The sequence below is a fragment of the Sander lucioperca genome, chromosome 11 (genome assembly GCF_008315115.2).
Source record: "Sander lucioperca isolate FBNREF2018 chromosome 11, SLUC_FBN_1.2, whole genome shotgun sequence".
Lineage (NCBI taxonomy): Eukaryota > Metazoa > Chordata > Actinopteri > Perciformes > Percidae > Sander > Sander lucioperca.
The window spans coordinates 1,638,347-1,662,074 of NC_050183.1; the positions used below are offsets into that span (position 1 = coordinate 1,638,347).

Genomic DNA, 23,728 nt, shown 5'->3' on the forward strand with positions numbered 1-23,728 from the left:
AGATGTTAAAACTACATGTAAATCATTTATTTAAAGGACCAGACCACCAGCACAATTATAACACAGGCCTTGTAGGTCTCAAGAAGGGAACAACCCGACTACCATATAAGGTAATGGGCGGTCGGTGAAAGCCATCTACCCCGTTCTGATTGGAGAACCGGGCTGACATGACTGTTTTTTCACAAATCATATCCGACGCTGATTGGTCAGCCGACTTGGTCCGATATAGGGTCATTATCATAATCAGCCGTGGATGGAGTGAGGGTAAAAAAAAAAAAGCCGGAGCCAAACAAGAACGGTGGAGTCTGGCGTGGAACGTCGACCACTGGCTGAGGGAAGAATGCTTGAAAACAAGAGAGACAGGTTGAAAACTTTCCTCAGGAAGATCGACGAGAAGGCCATCGTCAGAATCAAGCATTTCATGAAAGAAAGGTAAGCGGAGTGAATGTGGCGAGCTGAAACGCTATCTAACGGTAAGCAACATCAACAGGGTGGATGCTAACGGTTAACGTTAGCATTTATTTGGTGATGACAACCTGTCCGATAAGATTGGATTGTTTTATCTAATGTTATGGTGCTGTTTAACACACAACAGGAAATTTGTTTGTAGAATTGATTTGAACTGAAACCTATTTAAGGGGAGAATACGTATTTCAGTCAATGAGTAACGTCAGATAATGCTAGCAGGTTAGCAACACGCCTGACTGAATATGTGTTGGCATATACATTCTTTTGCTAACGTTACAATAAATTACACTCACTGGCACTGATATTAAACCGTAACGTTAAACAAACAGTAACTGTTGGCTTCTGAGTTAAAATACACTTGGTAGTTTTAGACGGTGGCTGTTGCGAGTAGCCTATATTTGCAATATTTAATGTAACGTTAACATTGCATTAGCACAAATGGAGAATCTACACTGTGTTTAAGCATACGCTATACGTTACGTTGTTGGCCTAGCTAACTGTCATGTTTGAACTGTTGGTGACCTAAACACCTGACCATCGTTAATATATGTATAATGCTTAAAGACAAACTTGGATAACACTACATAAAATGCTTTTTAGTGGTAAAATGCAAATACGTGTTAGCATAATGGTTGCCATTTATCTTGGAAGTATTTTCATGGGTTTGTTTGGCCATTTTTTTTAAGTGTTTGTACAGACACAATGCAAGGGTTTCATTTGTGTCCTTTCTCATTGGGCCATTTCCAAGAACACAATGATTGGCCCATATTAGCACTGTAAAGTGGTGTTATGCATGTGTTGTTAGTGTCTTGTACCTGGCTAATCAATTCTAGGCAGTGTAAATAAACAGCATTGCATATGGTTGAGTGCCATAAAGGGATGCTAGTCCAGATCTGGTTGGTTCTTAATCTCGCCTGTGCCTCCTGCTCAGAATGTATATGGGTGAGATTGGCATCACTTTTTTGTCCTTCTGTCATGGACTATCCAGCCCTATTGAGATCCACAGCAGACCAGACCACATTTGTGCACAACCACATTCACTCATACACTCTTTTAAACATGCACACATATATTGTGTCATCCCCAGGGAAAGACACACACACGCTTGTCACACATGGGACTAGCAAGTCTTATGTTTTCCCAGAAAATATGGTACATGGTGTTATGCAAATTCTCCCTGTATCTCACTGTTAGTACACCTCATCCTCTGAGCTTGGCCTTTCACTTTCCTCCCCATAGATAGCCATTTGATGGAGTACAAGAGCCCTCCTAATCAGTCTTGGCTTGCTGCTTATCAGCATAGCTATGATGTGTCTGCAGTATGGTATGTGGGGTGATTATCTGTTCCCACAACACGCACACAAATGTAAATGTGTGTTATGTCAGGCCTCAGTTAGTCTCGCTTTGCCAGACCCTCCTCCAAAGCACGCTGGAGGAGGGTCTGGCTACTCCACATAACATTCGGGGATGGGAGGAAAACGTGTTCTGGTTTATTGGAATTTCTTTAAACCAATCACAGTCGTCTTAGGCGGTGCTAAGCACTGGAGAAAAGCAGCAGAGCCTCTGCAAAATAGGCTCCGAAGGAACTTGTTTTGGTGGAACGTGTACGTTTAAAAAGTTGTTTTAGTCGTGCAACAGAAAATGTAGATTGGACAGATAGTCTAGCTAGCTGTCTGGATTTACCCTGCAGAGATCTGAGAAAAGGTTAACCATAGTCCTCATAAATCAACCGGAGTTTAAAATGCCAACACAAAGGAAGCCCAAGGCAACGGATATCCGGTCTAAATGAGTGAAATCCGGGCAGATTTTCCGGCGGCAACGGAACAATCCCAGAAGTGGAACGTCAGTGATATACTGTAGTCCTCAGTGAGCCAAGGATCTTATCATGTAAATGCAGTATCCATCTATAGTCATTTATTCCGCTCTATGTTCTCGTCAGTTTGTTCTTAAATCTTCCTTTTTATGAGGTGAAAATGGCAACAAAAAAAGTGTTAAAGTTAAACGTGAGTAGCCAAGTAGTTGATGGTAGGAAATGAGTACATCACATGCTTTAACACTAAACACCTACTTGCCAGCTCATTGTAAGTTGCTGCATACAGGTTTGCAATGCACACAGTGGCAAAATATGAATGGCCTTGTTTCAATAGGGAAGAACATTGCTGTAAAGCTAGTTTAGACGGAGGAGCCTGGAATAGGCTGGGTGGGGCTGCTTTGCAGGCGTTCTGTTGGCTCCAGGAAGATGCTCCCAGGACAGAGCTTCCTTGCCGCTGTGGGCAGTGAATGCTGTGTAGGTCTAAATTATGAGATGAGCTGCAGGCGTAGAGGAAAACCCCAAGTTAGAGGATGAAAACCACATCTGCAGAACTGTTTATCGCTCACTGAGGGGTTGCGTGCTAACCAGCTGGTCACAGTTGAAGTTGTGTGTTGCCTCTGTCAGGAAAGTCCTAATGACCACTCCACTTGTCACAGAGCCAAGAAAGGCTATATTCTTCTTAACTGTTTCACCTTTTGGTACTCACAGTAGCCTGGTGAATTCCATCTAAAGTAGCCAAGTTGCCGTAGGTCGGACTAATTTCAGACACATGCAAGCTTATCTAAAAGCTGGGTGTTCTGCTTTTTTTAAATAGTAACTTACTTTCAAGATAAACCCAGTCCTTTGGAAAGTAGGTATACATCCTTGGCATCACTGTGTCAAGGTAAGCTGCTCATTGAAGGTTGGAGTATCTGTAGGAAAAACAGCCAAATAAAGAAAAATGCAATCCACTCTTCTGAGAAAAAAGTTTCAGCCTAGGCAGATGTAGCCTAATAGTTTTGGATATGATTATTTACCTGGGCAACCTGCTGCTCTACTTTTAACGATTTTAAAGTCCGGCAGGACTTTCCAGCCACCACCACACCACGCCATCCCCCCCAGCTCACATGCCTGGTAGCTGAAAGTACTCTTGAGTCGCCTTGAAGAAAGACCCTCTCTGTCTCTGTGTCCAGTTAGCACAGAGGAATTGGCGGGTGATGCTGCATGCGCAAGGCCACATGACTTCCCACTCACACACAGTTGTTCTGTAACACATGTACACAGACTCGCTCTATTCCATTTGGCACACATGCACACCCAGTTTTCTAGCAGCTGAGGTCTGGCCGGGCGCCACAGACGGCATGTTATTTCGCCATAACCACTGGCTCGCTCCCTTACCCTTCCTGACTGCTCTATTGAAGCTCACACACATGCACGTGTCTGTGCATGTATGTACACAGAATCCCTTTCAGTCCAACCCAGAATAATATTTTGGGTTGTCTTTAATTTTTGCATTTTGGCAATTATTTGTCAGTTTCTGATTTTTTTTAAAGTAGGTAAAATAACAACAGAAAACTAAACTAGGTTATCACAGATTAGGACTGTCAGGTGTGTGTGCATGGTTGCAAAAAACTTTAATTATATTAATGATCCCATTGGGCTCAATGAAGCACAGCTGCTTTTTTTTTTTTTTTTTGGATTATGATGGTTTTGATTGGATGTTGGGGAATCGGCTGTTCGTGACATGACAAAAATGATCCACGGCTCTCCAGAAGATGGTGCTCTCACACTATCTGGTTTTGCAAATTCTCTGATCTCATGGAGATTACATGGCTGTAAAAGTTGTGTCCGCCTCACATTTAAACCTAGGGCTCATGTTGTTGGAGCAGTAATGTTGCCTGTGGGAAAACTTTGACATAGGCATATACGGAAGCAGATTTGTGTAAAGGGCACTAGCACTAAAGAGCTGACGTCTGCAGCAGGACTCCTGGGATCATATGTCCCGTCTCGGGACAGCAAGTCAAAGCATCATAATTCTATACCCAGAAGAGTTATTTTGTCGGCTGGAGAAATCGGTCGCCATGTCAGTCCAAACTAGTTTCCAGTGAATTTAAACATAATTTTATAAGTCCAGTGTAGATTTAATATATAACTTGCCGGTGATTTATTTTTTAAATATTAAATAGCTATGATCAATGAATAGAAAGAGGCATTTCCTTCCCTGTTTTATACCATAAGAGGGCCAGTGTCAGCCTTGTGCACATGCATTTTAATTTGTGCAATTCAGAAGTTTATAGATGAATATCATGAGAAGTGCCCTTGCACCCACTCACAAGCACTGTGCAGTCTTACCTGTAGATAAAATGGAGAGCATGACCAAAATAGTCATACATTATGTCATTGTGTAACTTATTGATAACACTATAGTGAAAATGAATGATTCCCTTTTTTTGCTGGGGACCCCCTGGAACACCCTGAAGGACCCTTGGTGGTCCCCGGACCCCACTTTGGGAAGCACTGGTGTAAGCTATATGTTGTGGACTGGACTGTTTGTATTTCTGCAGAGATTTAGGAAGTGACTTTATGCAATCAGGGATAGCAGGGTTAAAGGATAACACAGTGGCCCATTAAACCTTTGACATCTCATAGCCTGCAATCCAACATTGAGTGTTTGAGTTGTTGGGACACAGGACAAATGTGTAGTCTGTTGGTGAGCAAGTTGGGGTTTCAGTTTCAGGCTCAAGAACTCTGAGAGGCCACACGGCTGTAACAAGGAACAAACCTGTGCCATTTTGATTATGGCAAAATGTATTTATAACCACATTCATCCTGCAGCTCGACGACGAGAGTTGTACAGTGAAAACATGGCAGGCATTGGGGAGACGGGAGAGGTAAAGGGTGATATGTGGTGGCTAAATTTGGACTGATGTCACAAGTGCAGTTGGGCTCCATCTCGACTTTCCTGAATAGTGATTTAATAGGTATAGAAATGGCCTATTGAACTGCAGCACTCAGCTGAGGTTTGTGAATGAAACAGGGGTCTGTTACATTTACAGTACATAGTGTACTATGTTAATCTACTGCTTTTCATTATAAATTATTCTTTGCTTTTCTCCCATTTTCCCTGCAGTCAAACACAAATAGTCTTGTGTGTGATGGCTCCATTTACATCATCCACAAAGAGTATGTGCTAGCAATTGTCATGCACATTGCACTGGCTGCTTTTAAAGCCATCTTCTTGTTGTCATTGAAAACAGGCTATTGAATTTTGTTGTTTGGCCTTCTAAACAAAGAATAACCTAGCACTCTTTCTCTCACCCCCACATTTCCACCGTCTACCCCCTGCTGTTGTAGCTGTTTTCCATTACATCTAGACTGAGAAAGGACTCTGAAAGGACAAAGCTTGGGAGGGCATTTCAGGCTTGAACCCCAACCAGTCTTTTTTGTTACTCTTTTCACCCCCTCTTTCTTTTTTACTTTCCTGCTTTGTGTTTCTGGCACTATCTTCACGTTGTGATCTTTGGTGCTCTAAAACATGCAGTAAAACAGACCTTTACACCCTTGTGTTTTGGCTCAGTGCTCAGGGTCTAAGTGCAAAAGATGCAGCCGCCATACTCATTTGGCTGCCTGGACCAGTGGTGGCTACAAGCTTTTAGAGATTGTGGAAAACGTGGAGGGAGAAGTCGGTTGGTTATGGAGAGAGGGAAAGGCTTGTTGAACCAGCAGGGTGCTGTGGCCGACTCTCATTGCTCTGAGGATCTGGGAAGGTAAGGCGAGCACGCATATCCAATTTCTGATCTCAGCCAGTACTTCTCAACCCGTCTCAGATAAGGAAGGGCTAACTTAAGCAACATTGAGGAAATGTAGGCTTATTGTTTTTTTTAAAATAGGGAGAAAACCTAGCCAAAGGCTGGCTACGTGTTTTTATTCCCACTGTGGGAGAACTTTGGAAAAATAGTTTTGTTGGACTTCTATCATGTGGTCATCAGTCTCATATCAGTGCTTCAAATACGGAAAATAAAATTGTGATCAACATCCAGTTTGCCTCTGTGATGAAGTGATTTATCTGGTCTCTAAAGCCGCTTTCTGACCGGAGGGATTTTTGCAGTTCCTAGAACATAAAATTCCTAGAACCCTTTTTTTCTCGTGTTCCGACTGGACCAATTTGGGGATTTTTAAGTCCCTCTGGCTGCAGTTCCTGTAACTCTTTCAGCTCCTACTTCAGGGCTGGGTCTTTTCGCTGTTCCCTTTTCATCATAGGAACCTAGGTCAACGAGGGTCGGGTTTCCGGTACAGACAGACCAACAACGGGACAATTTTAACAATTTTCACCATCTTATTCATCACTAAATTCACTTCTGACAACGTTTTAGGTGAGAAATTAACTGTTTAGATTTCGAATATAAGCAGTCTTTGCGAAAATTGATGCCGAATTGACAATTTGCTTCAAAGTTTTTGGAGTTGAGAAGCTCCATGAAGTGAGGCGACAGCCAGCAGGCGCCTGCCCCGGTCGCTAGCTCGTCGCTCGGCCATGACTGGCTCAGAGACCCCGCTGTAAGCTGGAGATCTCTCAGACCGCTCTCATAAATCAGAGGCTTTTATTTCGCCGTTGACGGTTCGTTTGTTTAAATATCACAACACATGTTCATCATAAGAGTCTTTTCAGAGTTAAACTCCACCTCGCTGGCTGACCGACACACACGCACACACACACACACACACACACGGTCACAGCGCAGCAGGCAGAGGCGGGGGAGAGAGAGATATCCGTTTCTCTTCGGGAGACTTGTTTAAATTATGACAAATATGCTATATACATTAGATTTAGTATTTAGTTCATACTTTTTTTTGGTGTATTTGTTTTCTGATTTTAACGCTATAAAGGCCGTTGCCGTGCTTGCGTCACTCCCTTACCCGCCCTCCTATAGTCCCTATGGCCACTTGGCCAAATGGGAAAAACGGTTTTGGGGGAGAGTAGTTAGTAGATCTGCTTAGAAGTGGACTTTTCCTATAACTACATTCCTGTAACTACTTGGTCGGAAAGCGGCTTATGATGATACCAGAACAAATGAAGATAAATAAATTGATCAGTATGTTTGTCAGTAATCTTCTATTTCACAGAACATGTTTCATGTGAGGTTGCTGTTTGTTCTGTAATTTCCACCACCACCACTCTGAAGCAAGTCCAGATAAATATGCCTCTATTACCTCGTGCATGTCCATTTTAATTTGCTGCCGCAGAGAATTTGATTAGCCTATGCCTGCTTTGAAATGTCAGGCGTGGTGGTACAAATAGGCCCAACATTGATATATGTCCATTTTAATCCGCTCCTGCAGAGAATTTGTTGTGCCTATGCCTGCTTTGAAATGTCAGGCGTGGCGATACAACTATGCCTAACGTTGATTGTGTCAGGTCAGGTGGTACGACGCAGTGTTCCAACAAGGAAGTAGGTCAGAGGTCAAGGCCTCTGTCTGGCCATAACACACCCAATTCAGGCAGGCTGCCTCAAGCTTTGTAAATATGAACTATGCATTGCATAGCTAATTTTGTAAAAAGGTTTTTCTCCATGCTTTAACCGTTTGGTTATTACAATGGTTATTGTCACGCACCTGTTCACCCTTAATGGCTGTGGCCTTGAACATTTTTATAGGTTATTATTAGGCTGACTTTCCTTTTCGTTTCACTATTGGATCTTAGATCATTATATTGTATATGACAATTTCTCGGAACCTCTGCAATAAACATACACAGTATTATTGAGTGGCTGACTGCCAGACTGTCTGTGTGTGTTTTGACACAAACTGCATGGTTATGAGGGTACAGATAATCATAGTCGGAGGGGCGGTCGTCAGAGTAGTGCAGGGACTTTACTGTGACAATATTACCAAGAAATTCAATTAAAATTCCAGAATCTGTAGAAACATTGCAACCCTTAACCTGATGCTGAGCGCTTCTTAAATATAAAGCACATCCATCTGAAAGAACTGAGGAGTGCTGGCGGCTGCCTGAGTGTTACAGGAAGCCGCTTCAACCTGACCCTGTTAATGGTTAGGGTTAGTCCTGAGTAAAGAGAGGAAGTTGTTGAGAAATTCAAACAGTCAATAGTCTTTAAATACCACCTATATTGCCCTGCCACTTTAAATGGTTTCAGGTGAGCATATTTGAACAGAGTCAACGGTTGACCACATGGTCAGCGGTTCAGCACTGAAATAGTTCTCACAGTGTGTTGCCTTTTATCTAAGCACCAGCCATAGTAGCTTACTTGCCCCAAAGTTTACTAAGCTGATCTGGTATTGCCTTGATATTTTATAATTCATTACATTTTATTTATAGTGTCAAATCATAACACTTTGTAAATTGTAGAGTAGGTCTAGACCTACTCTATCTGTAAAGACCCAACAATTCCCCACCAAGAGCAAGCATTTGGTGGGACAGTGGCGAGGAAAAACTCCCTTTTTACAGGCAGAAACCTCGGACAGACCCTGACTCTTGGTGGGGGGCCATCTGCCGCTGCCGGTTGGGACACAGAGACACTGATACAGATATAGAGAAAATAAGTATAGCAGGTGTGATGAACAGTGGCAATTATGGTAACAATAAAGATAATAGAACTATCACTAGAAATAATAAGTTATAGTTATAAGTATTTTATAGGACTTCACTTAACATGATTAATAACTAACAGGCATAAGCTTTCATGACACTTAAGAATGTAAATAGATTCAACTACACAAGCAGGAAATCACTCTGTTTTTTTTTTTAAATCTCTTTTTGTACTGATATAAGGAAGTGTTGCTGGTCGCAATTTCATAATCAGAAGTTCAGTTACAGGTTTGGCATCCACCTGAAGGGTGAAGATGCCACCCACTCAGTCTTTCTCTTTCTCTTTTTGACCTTCTCCACTCACTCAGTTGATGCGGTACATAAATTGTTCAGGGATAACTGATGGGATAAAAGATAGTAGCACAAACTCCTCATCAACCCAGACTGATTTTTTTTTTTTTTGATTTAAAAAAAAAAAAAAGTTAATGTGCAGGATTTAGGCAGTGAAACGGCCTATGCACTCTTAAGTAGCCTATTTTTTATTATGCTGCCAGTTGTTGAGTCTGTGTCACTTTTTTCAAATGATTTCTTTTGAAGTTCTTAACACCTTGAGTGTGTTTAAGGAAGACTTGAGGTTGTGTTGTGGTGTTTTGCTATTTCCTTGGTATGATTCATTGCCTGAGGGGAGAAGGATAATATACCACTCCTAGATCGGGCCAGTCTGAGCACATCACAAGTATTTTACTCTTTTAATAACACACCAAGCCTTTTTATAAAGTCTCTGCCGTGCTTTGCCGCACCAGAACAAATACCAACAAGACTAGATTTTGATGTCGGATAATGTTTGTCAGTGGATTTTCCTTGTTTTCTTAAGTGTGTGTGTGCGTGCGCATGCGCATGGCTCTGGGGGAGTGGCTGAGTTTGACATCATCCACTACGGAGTGTCACACCATTCTCATCACAAAGTTGCTTCCTCGTACAGGCACGTTCACACTGCAATACAGCAACAGGGTTGTTTGTTTTTTTTCTGGCAGGATGTGGCAAAGGAAACCTTGACTTAACTAGGACAACAATTCATCTTGGACCACATATTTAAAACGGAGAGAACTATACAAATCTTTTTGGGCGTTTTTATTATCTCGGAGTCTTTTATTTTAAAAGTTCTCAGCTTTGATGGCGTGAGCCCAGTAAGCATAGCTTATAGATAACAAAGCGTTTTGACTTGGGATTTTTTTCTATAGGAAAAGGAAATGCCTACTGTCGGTGGGTATATGAGTTTTCGTTCATCAAAGCGATTTAAATTGACCAGGTAAGGTGGTCTTTGTTTGTCTTTAGTAGTTTAGTAGTTGAAGATGTGTTTTGTTGTTTTTTTAACGTGAGATGGAGGCTTCACTCAAACAGTTGGTTGGTCTTGTGTAGTCTCATATTAGTCCTGTATCGTCATTGTTAATATGATTTACAGGTTTAGATTGTGTCATTAGATTTCAGCAAACTCTCTTTCAATCTATCTATGAATTTGTGGCTTGTTAGTTCCTGGCCATGGCCTTTAAAGAGTGCATTGGCTATAGTAAATCCTGCAACCTTCCTTTTTACAGGCTGGTTTGTTTTTTACAGTTTATTGAAATGGCATATTTGCCTTGTCAGTTTTGGAGCATGAGCCTACGTTGATCAGCTTGTAAAGCAGCCAGGAGGTGCACCTCCAGAGCGTTGACGCAACGTATATCAATACAACTTTGTGATTTGGAAGTGTGTAATCTTTCCCAACACACCATAAAGATAAGCCCATTGTCTGCATAGGCTTTTATTTAGAGTAGAAATGGAGTGATTTAAGTTACTAAGACCTGTTTAATGACTGTTCTTTGGTGCTAGATGATAACACTCTATAGAGTACAGGAGATTGTTACAGGCATCTTTGACAGTAATAGATCTAGGTTCATTAGATGGTGGCTGGTGTCTTTTTCCTACACTTACATCCTACTGTCTTATTTTAATGTGTTCTCATCATTTCAGTCTTCATCATCTATGTTCATGTTTTTAGCTGTGGTAGAGTCACGTACTATTTTTGAAAGTATGTTTTCCACAGAAGTAAAGTTTTATCAGTGGGTGTAATCGTGCTGTTTGTTTTGTAATGTCCTTGCTGTAAGTCTTTTTAGAGAAATTCCCCATGCCCAGTGTATGTGCACACGGAAATGATTGTAAAACAATATATTGCATATTTCTAAATCTAATTCCCACCCCCCAATGTCCAGCAGCTACCCAGTAGAGAGCAGTGGTGGCGGGCTGCCAGCCAAAGTGAAGAAAAGCAGGAGCAGCTCAAGCAATGGCAGCATCAAGAAGGTGAAGAGCAAGAAAGACCTGAGCATGGAGGCGTCCCAGCTCGACATCCAGCAACAGCACAAAACCATCACCAGACAAGCAGCCATCAGGTAGGACTGATGGGAAAAGAGTGGGAATTATACAAAACGCAACAACAACAAAAAATCTATGACTCAAATGATCAAAAAAATAAAGCCTTACAGCTCTTAAATGTTTTTGAATATAATCCTTTACAAGCACACACAGACTGTGCTAAATGTTTTTCAGATTCATGAAGTAGCCTGCAGAACTCTAAATCTTAGACAAGACAGTGACAAAGATCGAAGAAAACAAAAAACTCTTGCACTCAGAGATACATTATGTTCTTTATTACTTCTCTGTGAGTGCCAAAGTTTTTGTATTCATAGATCCATGATGAACCACTTATGAAAACACAGATCTACATTCAGCCAAGAGAAGGTCTTACTTTCACACGTATTTCCAATTTTAAAAAACAAATTTAAATCTAAAAACTGAAATGTTAGTGATAAACCTCGCAGACTCTTATCAAGTCTTATCAGATGTGGGGAAAATGCTATTTCTCCGTCTTGAAATGCAAACGACAGGGATGAGTGGAGGCTATTCTCAACACGTATCACAAGACCTAACCCTCAGCTTGTGTTCAGTCGTGACGCACTCATGACTGCACAGCTTTGTACACTGACTGTCTTCTCACATGATTCAAATATTTCAGCTAGATTTGTGTTGGTATGAAGAGTGATATTCATCCCCAACTGCTGCCTACGTGACAATGTGTTTACCCAGCCACTCTCAACACCATTTTGGATTGAGGAACATAAACACTAACCAAAGTTCAATCAAGAGAAAGGCCTGTTAAAAATACTAGTATTTTCCAAGTGGGCATGCTGAATACTGCCTTACTTTGCCGTTGCAGTTTCGAGCCCCCACTGCCCTGCCACCATAGTCAGATAAAACGTACTGTATTTATAAAACAAACATGGAACTAATCCTTTTTACACTAAATTATTTTGTCATCAAATATTCATTCGGTATGGAGATGTAGGCAAGTTGTGGAGTCTGTCTGTATCTTCTCACATAAACCCGCTGAAGCCACAGACTTCCTTTTCAAATTGACAGTTGTTCTTTTTCTCTGCAGGTCACAGACGTTTGATGACAGCAGAGGCTTTGAGAGGACGGAGGGCACTGGCACACAAAGTGTAAGTCCACATCTTTTCATTTAAACATTTGAAGTAGATTATCATACTTCAGGTGGTACAGACCATTGTGGTACTTTTAGTGCACCATGATGTTGGGTGAAAGCTGCTCTGCTGAAGTGTCTGGATTTTTGCTTAAATTGTTTTCTCTCTTAGAGTTTCATAAAGCACAACAAGACATTCCACAAGTTGTTTCCAGAAATTTCTGAGAGTGAAGACTTGATACACGGTAGGTAAACAAACAAAAAAGGAAAGGGAGAATAAATGACAAAATGAATGAACCACATAAAACTAAAGGCGTTTGTCTTCCTTTCCTCTCCCAGCATACATCTGTGCCCTGCAGAAGGAAGTGCCCTACCATGGTCGACTGTACATCACTGACACCAATGCCTGTTTCTACTCCTCAGTTCTGCTCAAGGACACTAAGGTAGGCTGCAGCTCTGCCCTGGCTATACATATGTAAATAATCAATTTTCTTTTTGTAATTGGTATTTCACCACATTGTTCCACTTTTCCTAACCTTTTCTGTTTGTGGCTGTGTCCTCTTGTAGTTAGTTATTCCCGTTTCCTGCATCCACATAGTGAAGAAGCAGAACACAGCTTTACTGGTACCCAACGCCTTGTCGATTCGCACCACAGAAGGAGACAAGGTCAGTTTCTCACCTACAGCCCCACACAGGCATCTTAGTAAACACTTGTGATGGCCATACCGTCTATTTAATAACTAGAGAGGTTTAAAGTCAAATGTAAGCTTTAGATGTAATCTAATCAATGACTGAGTGTATTTATGGTGCAGGTTTGGCAGATGGCTAATATTTTTAATTCCCTCTCATTGTTCAGTACCTGTTTGTGTCGCTGCGGAACAGAGAATCATGTTATCAGCTGCTGCGTTCAGTATCTCCTCAGCTAGAGGTGAGTTGCTCAGGTCATGGTAAATGTGATTTAAAGAAAATTGAAGGAAAACCGTACATTTGCTCAAAAAATACAAAAAATGTAGTTCTGGAAATGTATTTAGTTTTAGTGGAAAGAGGGCAGCAACCCTGCTGTTGTAACCTTGTTGCACATTTCTAAACAATTTATTTATATTTTGACTAAATGCAAGTCCGAGCATGCAGACTATCAAATCCATTCGCCAGAACTAACTTCATGATAAGTTACTTTTCAAAAATACAAGTTTTAATGCATCTAAAAATCGAAACATTTCTCTCTGTTACAGGATGGCAGCACAAACAGTAGCCCTATCTTCTCCTCAGCTGAGAACAGCTTCGATAAGAGCAAACTTGAGGTAAGAGACCTTTTTTCAATATTGCAAACATGTAGTCTCACGTTATTGTCACAGGGCTCAAAGGTAACATTTTTATAGGAGTACATAATGTCCCTGTAAGTACAACATTGTGGATATGGCTGAATTATAGGATAGACCAGTTTGTGATGGTGTTCCTTGCTCTCGTATCTCAACAGAACTCCAGCCAGTCCAGTCTGGACAACAGCTTGGACCAATTCGATGGCTCCGCGTCACAATCTTTACAGGACCACCCTCTGCACAGACCACACAGAGGTTAGAGTCCTTTAAATTATGTTTACATACAAAACGGCAAACCTAGTTGTTAATGTAACAACTGTTACCTTTTACCTAGAATCATCTTGCATGATAGAGGACTCTAAACAATATTTCTAAGTAACCTACGGTGCATTGAAGTGCCTGCAAGAATTTCTTTGGGAAGTTGACGGTAATGCTAATCCTTATATGACATCAGCCATGCGTAGCTGGACCAAAAACTGTTGACCGTTTGTTTTGGTGCCGTTATCTCTCGTTCTCATGTCTGTTCAAGCCAGTTGACATGCAAAGTCCAAGGTCTAATAGCAGGCTAACATTGATTTCTTTTCTCCCATCTCTCTCTCTCCCTTCTTCAGAGGCAGTGCCTAATGGGAATGTCCCAGCTTTCAGGAACCTAAACATGCAGCAGAGTGACAGCTCATCGTTTGAGGAGCTGTCAGTATCAGGTGAGACACGCATACAGATTGCAATTAGTTACCAGCTAAATCCTAAACTCTCAGCTAACCTCTTGACTGTGGTTGGTTTACTTATCAAAGTTGCTGGTAGAGTAGACAACTGATGGTCATTTTACTGATCTGATGTTATTTTGCAATAACAAAAAATGGCTTGTTTTAATTCCCAGATAGACAGCAGAGGCGGGCAAATATAATTTTGGAAAAGTGTTAGTTGAATCTTATTTGAATCTTGCAGTTACAAAGAAGCCCATCATTTCCTTTCTAATCATAAGGGTTTTCATGATATTGAGATAATTTCTCTGTTTGCTCCTAGCTTCATTGTGCATCTCGCTCTCTGCAGTCATGTCTGTAATCTGCATGTACTGTACATACTGTACATACGTAAATTACATCCTACCAACATGAGAGCATTGATAATCACGCTATGTTTACTTTTCATTTTCCAGGTTCAGGTGGATCGTGGGTTTGGAACGTAACAGAAAAGGCCAAATCCCTGCTGGTTCAGAGAGAGGCCAACACCCTCAACACTCTACTCTTTATTTACTTGATTTTGTGAGTAGCACTTCCTCTCTATAATATGTTATATCTTCTGCTCTCTATCTTTGCCTCCCTTTATCCTCAAATCCAATGCCTTATCTTACCTTTCCTATGTGCTAAAGTCACGGCCCTTAAAAGAGAGGCTGAGGACTTTCAGAAACCTGCCGCAGTAGTAACGAACTAGGTGATCTTGTAGTCTCATTACGTATTAGAAAATCCAAGCTTCACTAGCATAATAAATGTACAGCAGTCCCTTAAAGTATATAGTAACCCATTAAGGCTGAGACCCTTTTTTTTCTCTGCCTGCTTACATACAATAAGTAGTCCTCCAGTGTTGTAAAAGGTAATGTTTTATTGACAGTGCAGTTAATTGATATGCAAGTGTGACATGCAGTTCTTTTGATGCCTTCTTGAAAGGACTATAAAAAATGTAAGCATTAACCAAGTGTTGAGCTGTTGTTAGTTCTCTATGTACCTGCTATCAGCCAAAATCATTGACCTTTATCACGGTGAATACGTAAGCATGAAAAAGGCAATACGTGTGACTTTTATATATATATATAAATATATATATATATATATATATATTTTTTTTTTTTTTTTGTCTGTTACAGGGTAGTGCTGCTGCTGTTGTCTTCTGGCTATATTGGCTTACGTATCGTGGCCCTGGAGGAACAGCTGACATCTCTAGGGGCGCTGTCTGAGTTCACTTTACAGAGCGGGTAAGAAGTCTTTCTCTTAATATAAACACCCACCTTATAGGTTGGCTGCAAAAGAGATAGAAAAGTTGAAGCGAGCAGTTTATATTTACCCAGTACAGCAGTTCTGCCTCACAACTACACTGAGCCATTAAAGACAAATTCAGTAAATTCAGCCTTATGGTCCTCAATCAGTACACATTACTGCCACTTCTTTAATAATTCTTTATTCCCCATGACAAACTAATCTTAGTTTCACAAAGCTCTAAAAAAAGATAAACATATCCTGTTCACCTCAAGACTGTATTGAGGCGTAGGAATTGGGAATGTTGCATATGTTTGCAGAATATATCTACATATTCCCTTTTACTCTGGTATTATATTATTGTGTTCTCTTTCAAGGAAACGGGTTAAATTAATTCCGGTAATGGGCGTAGCCTTGTTGCCAAGCAATTAAATACTGAAGTGTTCTTAGTTTGCTTTTTAATATGCCACTCAACTGGTTCCCTCTTGTCTTTCCATAGGTACCAAGACACATAACACTCAGTGACTGAAGGAGAGATAGGTTGACTCATGATTGGAGGATTACTTCAACCTCTTCCAGCAGAACGCAGCTGGGGAAATTGAATGTACTCAAGACTGTGCTCCCAACGTGGCCTGTGCTGTCGGCTAAAAGAAAAATGGCCAACCTGTGCAATTTTAGAGGCAACTTGTTAACTTGAAGGGCTATACTTCCTCCTAGTAGACAAATGGACATGCCACGATTTAGTTACACAGCCGAACCAAAATCCATACACACCCTGCCTGGTTGCAGCGTGTCTGTCGTTGAAACCAAAGCCAAACGGCTCCAATTTAACAATGTTCCCCGCTGGCCAGGTTGATGGGCACTGGCCTGACAGAAACGTTTCCACATCTGTGAAGTCACGTTATCCATCGTCCTTCACACAGACTCCTCTCCCTGAGCATGCGGTCTGAACAGGGCTATACCAATCAGCATTAGCCTGCTGTGGTGCTTATTATTGCACCTCAACACCAGAGACGTACTGCTATGCATAACCAAAGATACACACAGTGCACGTCTTTATAGCATGGGTGCACGGGGAGGATTTTAAAATGACTTTCTATCTTATTTACCCATCCAACAGCGGAATTTACAAATCTGTCTTTGTCCTTAAATTCTGTCGGGTACTGCTCTCCGAATGGTTCTCATCTTTCTAATCAGGTGTGGGTTGAAATGATGAAGCTGAAACCTCAACATCAGATCAGCCCATGGAGGTGTGATACTCTCCTGATGGTCTTAGCCTTTCTCTCTTTCGCCAATCAGCAATGATTGCAGTATTACTTTCCTCGTCTTTGGCGCGATTTAACCCCGTTGATCACTGTTCAGAGGTTATTTCCCCTGCAGTCTCTACTGTGGATGAATGCATCATCAATGCACAAATATGTGATACAATAGGACACGAGGAGGTTGTTTTAGAGGCATCGATATGTTTTTGTGTATGGCTTTTCTACTTTGGTCTTCAAGAGTCAGTTTCAGACGTCTGATGTACTGTCTACCAGTCTGACCACGTTTCTCTGACAGGCCTCTTGAAGACCAAGTGACATTTCTCAAATTTTCAGGTTATTTCAAGTAGCACCAATAATGTATTTCTAATGTTCATGAATGCGTCGATATCGACACTCCTGACTGATACTGTATATGCGTTCTCACTCTTGTCACCTGAGGAGAATTTGCAGCCACACTTGCTGTAAGGTCCCTCGTTTTCAACAGCAAAAACAAGTGGTCCCAAGACGAAATTTCAATATGCAACAAATTATTATGCATGGCAAAATGTAATTTATCTTTGTGTGCCGTTTTTAATGGAGCTTGGTGTTTGTGGGTAAGAAATTGTGTAAGAAAAAAAGCAAAACAAAAAGATTTGAGTGAAAGGAGCAGCTCAATCGAGCGAGCGCACTTTAAAAAAAAAAGAAGTGTTGTGCCTGTCACAATCGGGACTGAGAAGAAATGTCAAAGCTGGCATTTTGTGGTATCTGACGGTGCTAAGACCTTTTTTTTAAAAAACAAAACAAAAATTGTTTTCACTCAGGGGTGGTGGGCACTACCTGCCACATGGTTTATCTTTTACTTTGTCATTTCAAAGTCTCGTGCTAGTGATGGGGTTCATGTTTTGTACATGTTGGCTTTGGTGATTTCTCAAATGTCCATTTGAGAAAGAACACTACTTTTCATTGAGATTCACTTGACTTTACTACTTGACTGTATTCAGCTTCTCAGAATGCTTGCTCCTCTCCCCCCTTGACACTTTCTAAACTAACCTAATAATACATATCCACGCCACATCTCAATGACTTAAAGGAACATGCCGACTTATTGGGACTTTAGCTTATTCACAGTAACCCCCAGAGTTAGATAAGTCGATACATACCCTTCTCATCTCCGTGAGAACTAGCCTACTGCTCCCAATAAGTGACAAAATAACGCCAACATGTTCCTATTTACATGTTGTGATTTGTATAGTCACAGGATGTACAAATAACAAGGTCACATGAGACACAGCCATCTTCTAACCGTATACAAACTGGGAACTATATTCTCAGAAAGGCGAAGCACTGCTACTACTGCTACTTGGGCGGAGTGATTTGTTAGCAGCACCTGAAGCCCTGTGGTGAGGAGCAGAGAGTTCGCTCAAAGATGGAGTAATAGAGTCAACAATTACTAGATAGTAAAGCATAGTGACCTTGTTATTTGTACACCCAGTGACTATACAAATCACAACGTGAATAGGAACATGGCGTTACTTTGTCACTTATTTGGAGCAGTAGGCTAGTTGGAACCGGTTACCTCCAGGATATGTGCTAGGCTAAGCTAGCGCTGGGGGCGTCAGAGTTACAACACGCACGGAGATGAGAAGGGTATGTATCGACTTGTCTAACTCTGGGGGTTACTGTGAATAAGCTAAAGTCCCAATAAGTCGGCTCGTTCCTTTAACATCACTCTTGTTGTCGAAGCTGTTCTTGACGAGGTGTAGCAATGGGGTTTACTTTTGCTACATCCTGTTTTGAAGAGAGTCGTATTCTTATATTCAGCAAAGGTTATTGTCAGCATGTCCTATACAGTACTGTCAGTTCTCCTAATCTCCCACCAGGGGGCAGCACACACATCCACTGTCCTTGAATGGACTCGCAATGCAAGAAACTCAATGATGAGGGCAGTTTGTGTGGTTTTGCACTATTCAAAGTGTTGTAAATAATTTTGTATCAGTTGTTAATGTCCTTAATTCTACTATGGTCCTATTTGCATTCTGTGTAATTTAAAGTAGTCTCTGTGAGATGACTTTGCTATTGTTAAAAAAATAAATATGTTGCGAAGTAAATGTTTTGTGTATTTGCTGTTGCTTGATCAAGTTACGTTTTTTTTAGGAATGGCACACAAGTGAACATTGACAAAACAAATTGCACATTTGCATTCCACACCTAGTTTGTGTTATACATGTACAGACAGTGATTTAAAATGTTTATATTCAATAAAATAAGATCTATAAATTTTGACACAAAAAAAATTAAATTGCTGGGAAGTGCAGATGGTTTGACAGAAACGTCTTACTGTTTTGGAGCATTAAAACTCAACTGAATCTACTGTTTATACTTATAATTCTAACTATTGCGTTTGATATTTTATCGTTCTTACACCGTATATATCTTACTAGGATATTTTGGAAGTGCAAAGTCAAATTTAACTGTACTAGCTGTAGCTTTCTTAGACATTTTTCCTCTAATGCAAAAAGATTTTTCAGTTCTGAGCTGAAGACATCTACATTTTCAAGCAATCTGAAGTCGAGTTGCCTGTGACTTAGGATATTGCTCTATATATTCTATTTTTTATTGTAAACATATACTTAGATTCTATCAATAACCTAAATTTCCTGAGGGACTAACAACTTCATCACCTGTTAAATGTGCTGCTCCTGAACTGTGTATTGGGCTTAAGATTGCGTGTTTGTTCCAAAGCCAACTGGTAACCAGTTTTTAAAAACCAGTCAGCTAGGGTTTTCATTATTAGGTGAATAAGTGGAACTAGATAACTCAAAAAGCGTGAGTAATGTTAACTCACTTTACCACACAGGCCTTATCTTTCAGCAGTGGGGTTTGTGCCTCGTGTGTGTGTGTGTGTGTGGTACAATACCACCATCCAGTGGAGAATCACTAGATGCAGACAATACAGCAGAAAACTACACTACATTATGAATGGGCATTTTAATTCTGATTAGTGGCACACATCACCCAGAGATTGTTACAGGAAGTCCTTGCATGTTTTAGCAAAATCAATAATAGTCCATATGTTATTTCAGTTAGTGCTGTTAAAAATGTAGTAAATTAAAAGTAGTATTATGATGGGATGTTTCTCACTATCCATTGTTTTGTCTGGGTAAATAAAATAAACAACCCGAAAAATAAAAATGATCAGTGGCCTAACAAATTATGTTTTATGGGGTCGGGTGGTCTTGAGTATGATAGAGTGTTTGATCGTTTGATCTAGGTGTATGGTGTCAAAAAAGCAGATCTTACAATTTACCCTGAAAAAAAGGTAAGATGTTTTCTAAATTTTGGGGTCAAAATAAATAAAAAAAAAAAAAAAAGATGGTCAGTGAATCAGAGTTGCAGTGAAACCACACAGGAGTCTATGATTTCTATTTATTCCATTCTAGGTACTCAAAAGCAGCAGTGACATCCATTAGAACGGTCCTAATCGGCATGCTCATCTTGTTTAGCTGTCCGGGTTATTTGAAGGAGCAGGTTCTGCAGTGGTTTGCTGGTAAGCACAGAGCTGAAACACACCTGAAAAAAATAAATCAAAAAGCCAAAGTAACACAGTAATCTCCAAATAGAACTGGTAGTCTAATTCTTAAGTGACATCCATCTCACTATGACCAATGATTGTTGTCAAAGAAAGTGAAAAGTATACTTTTGTTACTAAGTTGTGGATCAGTGTTAGTTTTACTGAAGACTGAGACTTTCAAATCCTACACATACTTAAATAACTATAAACCTCTTTAAAGTTCTGCTTATTTGGGAGCCCACTGGTTTAATGCAGATCCATGGACACCGCCTCTGTGTAACCATGTCATCTAAAGTAGTTTTTCCAATGAACAACATCATTAAAGTGTTAGATCCTGATCCACAATACAGTATCTGGCAGAGTCACTTAAAGTATGTGTTTACTCACTTCAGAGTAAGGATATCTAAAGGTGCAACTGACCCAAGAATGTGAAATGTTGCAATGCACACATTTGGATACTCTTGTCCAGGCTGCTGCCAACAATGATTGACAATAAACTTTTTTTACAAATACATTAATAACTGATAACAGTTAATACCTGCTGCAAAAGCCAAAATGATGGCCACCCAGCCGATGATGTAGGACCAGGAAAAGCGCCAGTCCACGAAACGTTTGCCAAAGAAAGTGACTGTCACTCCAGTGTAAATCGCCAAAGCAAGCAGAGCAAGAAAACCTGAGAACGGAGGGTGAGACGAAATAAAAAAATAAATAAAAAATAAGTCTATATAACCTGTCAACAAGTATGATTCAAGGAAATAACAACCATATAAGCCTACATGTTTTTGGAACTGACTGTTAAGAACAATCACGTTTATAATGTGATGAACATGCTAATTGTGTGCGTTACCTGACAGGACCAGGGCGATGCCGCCTGTACGGACCCTCCTGTTCTTGGTGCCATTAGTGAAGGCGCTCAGGCCGAGCACCACGCCGGCGAAGCAGCTCAGCACCGCCAGCAACATAAAGGCCCGTGTGGCATCCCAGAAGGCTGGACACAAAAAGGTCAGGACCACATACACGTCAACAGATACTTACACTTAGGCCTGGATTTCACACTCACAAAACAGAGTTCCTCTGTAGTACTGTACGGGACATTTGGACTTTTTGAAAAGTGTTCTCGATATATTTACTTTATTTACTTTTACTATGGGGAATTCTCGCCTGAGTCTTTCTTTAATCCGCTCTTCTTTCCATCAATAACAAAATAAGGTTGCCATGTCTGTAAACAGCCTAATTCATGTCACTAGTAAATCTATCTTGATACTTTTTAAAGAGGTGTAACATGCTTTGACCTGCAGAAATTACCAACTTTTGTAGGTTGCTGTCAATGTGTTTGATATCATATTTACTGTCATTTATCAAGAAGGGCACTGCTCTTTCACTTTCCCCAGCCAGATGTATCCTGCTGTTCTGGGGATTAAACGGCTTTGCTTCTATAACCTTTAGGCACCTTTAGGTCTCGTCCTCTTGTCCAAATGCCACTTCTGAAGTACTCACCTACACTTATGGTGTGGGCATGGCATTTGTGGTTAATGCAGAACCTCCAAAGCCCCTGATTGGCTGAGCTACCCGAGTATCGATACTGCATCCAGAAGTCTGTTGCCGTAGAAACAATGAGAAGCACAAGGGCAGCCACACCGCAAAGTGTGCCCCCTCCCGCTAAAGTATACAGCATCGTGGAGAAGCCAGGGGAAGCACTGTCCTCCTACACATTCAGCAACTGTTAGGGAAGAGAGGACGGGGGGGGGGGGTTACATCATTTGGTTACACTTTACTTGAAGGTATCTACATAAGAGTGACATGACACTGTCATGAACGTGTCATAAACATTATAAACAAGTCATAAACGTTTATGACACGCTTGACGACATGACACAACGCTTTTTTTAGTAAGCGTCATTTGGTTTTTGTCATGACAAGTTATGGTTAGGGTTAGGGTTACCAAGTGTTACCCATCATTAGACGTCATACTCATTGATTTATTCCTTGATGCCCTGAATGCCAAAAATATCCATTATACATCATTATCTATGTCTGGTCAAGAAAACAAAGCATTCCAGTATACTACCCTCTCTCCCATCCACCCCTTATGCAAATCAGACACCTTTGTTATTTTAAGTCGGAACAGAACTTATTAAGTTTCTTGGATGTGTGACAGGTCTAAATCAGCAAAACATCGGTTATGAGAGGTGTTCACTGACCTGCTGTAAACCTGCTGAGAGAGCCAGGTTTAAGTACATTTAAGTGCTCCCTGTAGTTTCTGAGCAGACAGAATATATTGACCACACTCCAAAACTAAATGTCCAAAGAAGAAACTACTTGTTTAAAGAGTTTAAAAACAATAGCAAGAGTAATTTTCCCCAAATGATCCTCATTAAGCATTTTTCTTCAAATATAAGAGCCAGAGATTTGACATGAACATTAGACATGCTCGCCACACATTAGACAAGAGAGTGAATTATTCTTTAGTGAAGCTGTCATATTGGTCACAGCCAGCAAAGCACTTGACCCAAACTGCTGTGTGACAATAAGCTTGCCTATCAGGCAGTTCAGAGCCATTGTTCGCCACTAATTCCCCTCCATGCACTGCAAACTAATCTTCCAATACTGAGCAACTGAACCGTCAGCAGTGTCGCTCTGTCACACAGCCAGCAAACCAATGAATTCATACACTGGTTTTCAACTACCGTACTCCCCGCTCTTGAAAAAAAAAAACATATTCCAAAACCACATCCGAATAAGACCTATTCATCTAAATCCCAAATGTGTCTGACAATATTGTTGTTTGTCAAGAAACGTGAACAAACGACAGGTCCCTAGGCCCAATTTGTAAGCTGTAAAGATCTTTTCCATAGACAGAGGTCTCCACACTTCATCTCTCCGGTCTTTGAAGTTCCGCTTGTTCTCCAAAAGCAGGTTCTTAGCTGTGGATTTGCCTTTTAAACTTTCAAAGAAAGTAGTCCTAAAAGTACAATAAAAAACAGGTTCTGTGTAAGTCCAAGTTGTTTTCTGATACCTCTGGGTTGGCTGGTGTCTCTCCAAGGTTGCTGGCTGTGACACTGTGCGTATCCTTTTTAAGCCCTGTACCCCTGGCTCTCATTGTCCACCGCACAAAAGAGGGAATGATCGAGCGCAGCATGTGAGTGATGGTAAATCCCCCCCTTGCGCTCTTCTCTACAGTTACCTCCATCCCTCTATCACCTCTCTGTCTCTCTAACCTCTTGCACTTTGTCTATCTCTTTGTGTCCTGGATGACTTCTTCTCATTCTTCCCGTCTTCAATTTCTTTCTCTGTGTTTTCCACAAATTA

General features: G+C 40.9%; 2 protein-coding genes across 11 annotated transcripts; one reads left to right on the forward strand and one right to left on the reverse strand.

Moving 5' to 3' along the window:
- The first annotated feature begins 225 nt into the window (after window positions 1–225).
- si:zfos-943e10.1 (GRAM domain-containing protein 2B) lies at window positions 226–17,635 on the forward strand. 9 transcript variants are annotated; one of them, XM_031307297.2, is made up of 13 exons: window positions 226–432; window positions 11,054–11,230; window positions 12,277–12,337; window positions 12,491–12,563; window positions 12,658–12,761; window positions 12,886–12,984; window positions 13,175–13,246; window positions 13,551–13,619; window positions 13,796–13,892; window positions 14,249–14,338; window positions 14,794–14,899; window positions 15,499–15,606; window positions 16,107–17,635. In XM_031307297.2, exons 1-13 carry the CDS (start codon window positions 341–343, stop codon window positions 16,120–16,122), a joined length of 1,164 nt encoding a protein of 387 aa, XP_031163157.1. In that variant the 5' UTR covers window positions 226–340; the 3' UTR covers window positions 16,123–17,635. The 9 variants fall into 9 exon arrangements, with proteins under 9 accessions (XP_031163157.1, XP_031163159.1, XP_031163158.1 ...); XM_031307299.2 differs by having other exon boundaries at window positions 14,800–14,899; XM_031307298.2 differs by having other exon boundaries at window positions 241–432; window positions 11,057–11,230.
- Window positions 17,636–20,232: 2,597 nt separating this feature from the next.
- lim2.2 (lens intrinsic membrane protein 2.2) lies at window positions 20,233–23,544 on the reverse strand. 2 transcript variants are annotated; one of them, XM_031307381.2, is made up of 5 exons: window positions 23,436–23,544; window positions 21,917–22,139; window positions 21,267–21,407; window positions 20,958–21,092; window positions 20,233–20,418 (listed from the first exon to the last, which is right to left on the reverse strand). In XM_031307381.2, exons 2-5 carry the CDS (start codon window positions 22,092–22,094, stop codon window positions 20,348–20,350), a joined length of 525 nt encoding a protein of 174 aa, XP_031163241.1. In that variant the 5' UTR covers window positions 22,095–22,139; window positions 23,436–23,544; the 3' UTR covers window positions 20,233–20,347. The 2 variants fall into 2 exon arrangements, with proteins under 2 accessions (XP_031163241.1, XP_031163242.1); XM_031307382.2 differs by lacking the exon at window positions 23,436–23,544 and adding an exon at window positions 22,621–22,798.
- Window positions 23,545–23,728: the final 184 nt, after the last annotated feature.

Bases quoted from the DNA above. Each gene is read 5' to 3' on its own strand.
- si:zfos-943e10.1 (XM_031307294.2), top strand. From the start codon at position 5,861: ATGCAGCCGCCATACTCATTTGGCTGCCTGGACCAGTGGTGGCTACAA. The intron at 12,766-12,889 runs GCTGCAGCTCTG...TCTTGTAGTTAG, and splicing joins GCTCAAGGACACTAAGGTAG to TTATTCCCGTTTCCTGCATC. The intron at 13,893-14,248 runs GTTAGAGTCCTT...TCCCTTCTTCAG, and splicing joins TCTGCACAGACCACACAGAG to AGGCAGTGCCTAATGGGAAT.
- lim2.2 (XM_031307381.2), bottom strand. From the start codon at position 22,094: ATGCTGTATACTTTAGCGGGAGGGGGCACACTTTGCGGTGTGGCTGCC. The intron at 21,093-21,266 runs GTAACGCACACA...CTCCGTTCTCAG, and splicing joins CATCGCCCTGGTCCTGTCAG to GTTTTCTTGCTCTGCTTGCT. The intron at 20,419-20,957 runs GTATTAACTGTT...TATTTTTTTCAG, and splicing joins CATTTTGGCTTTTGCAGCAG to GTGTGTTTCAGCTCTGTGCT.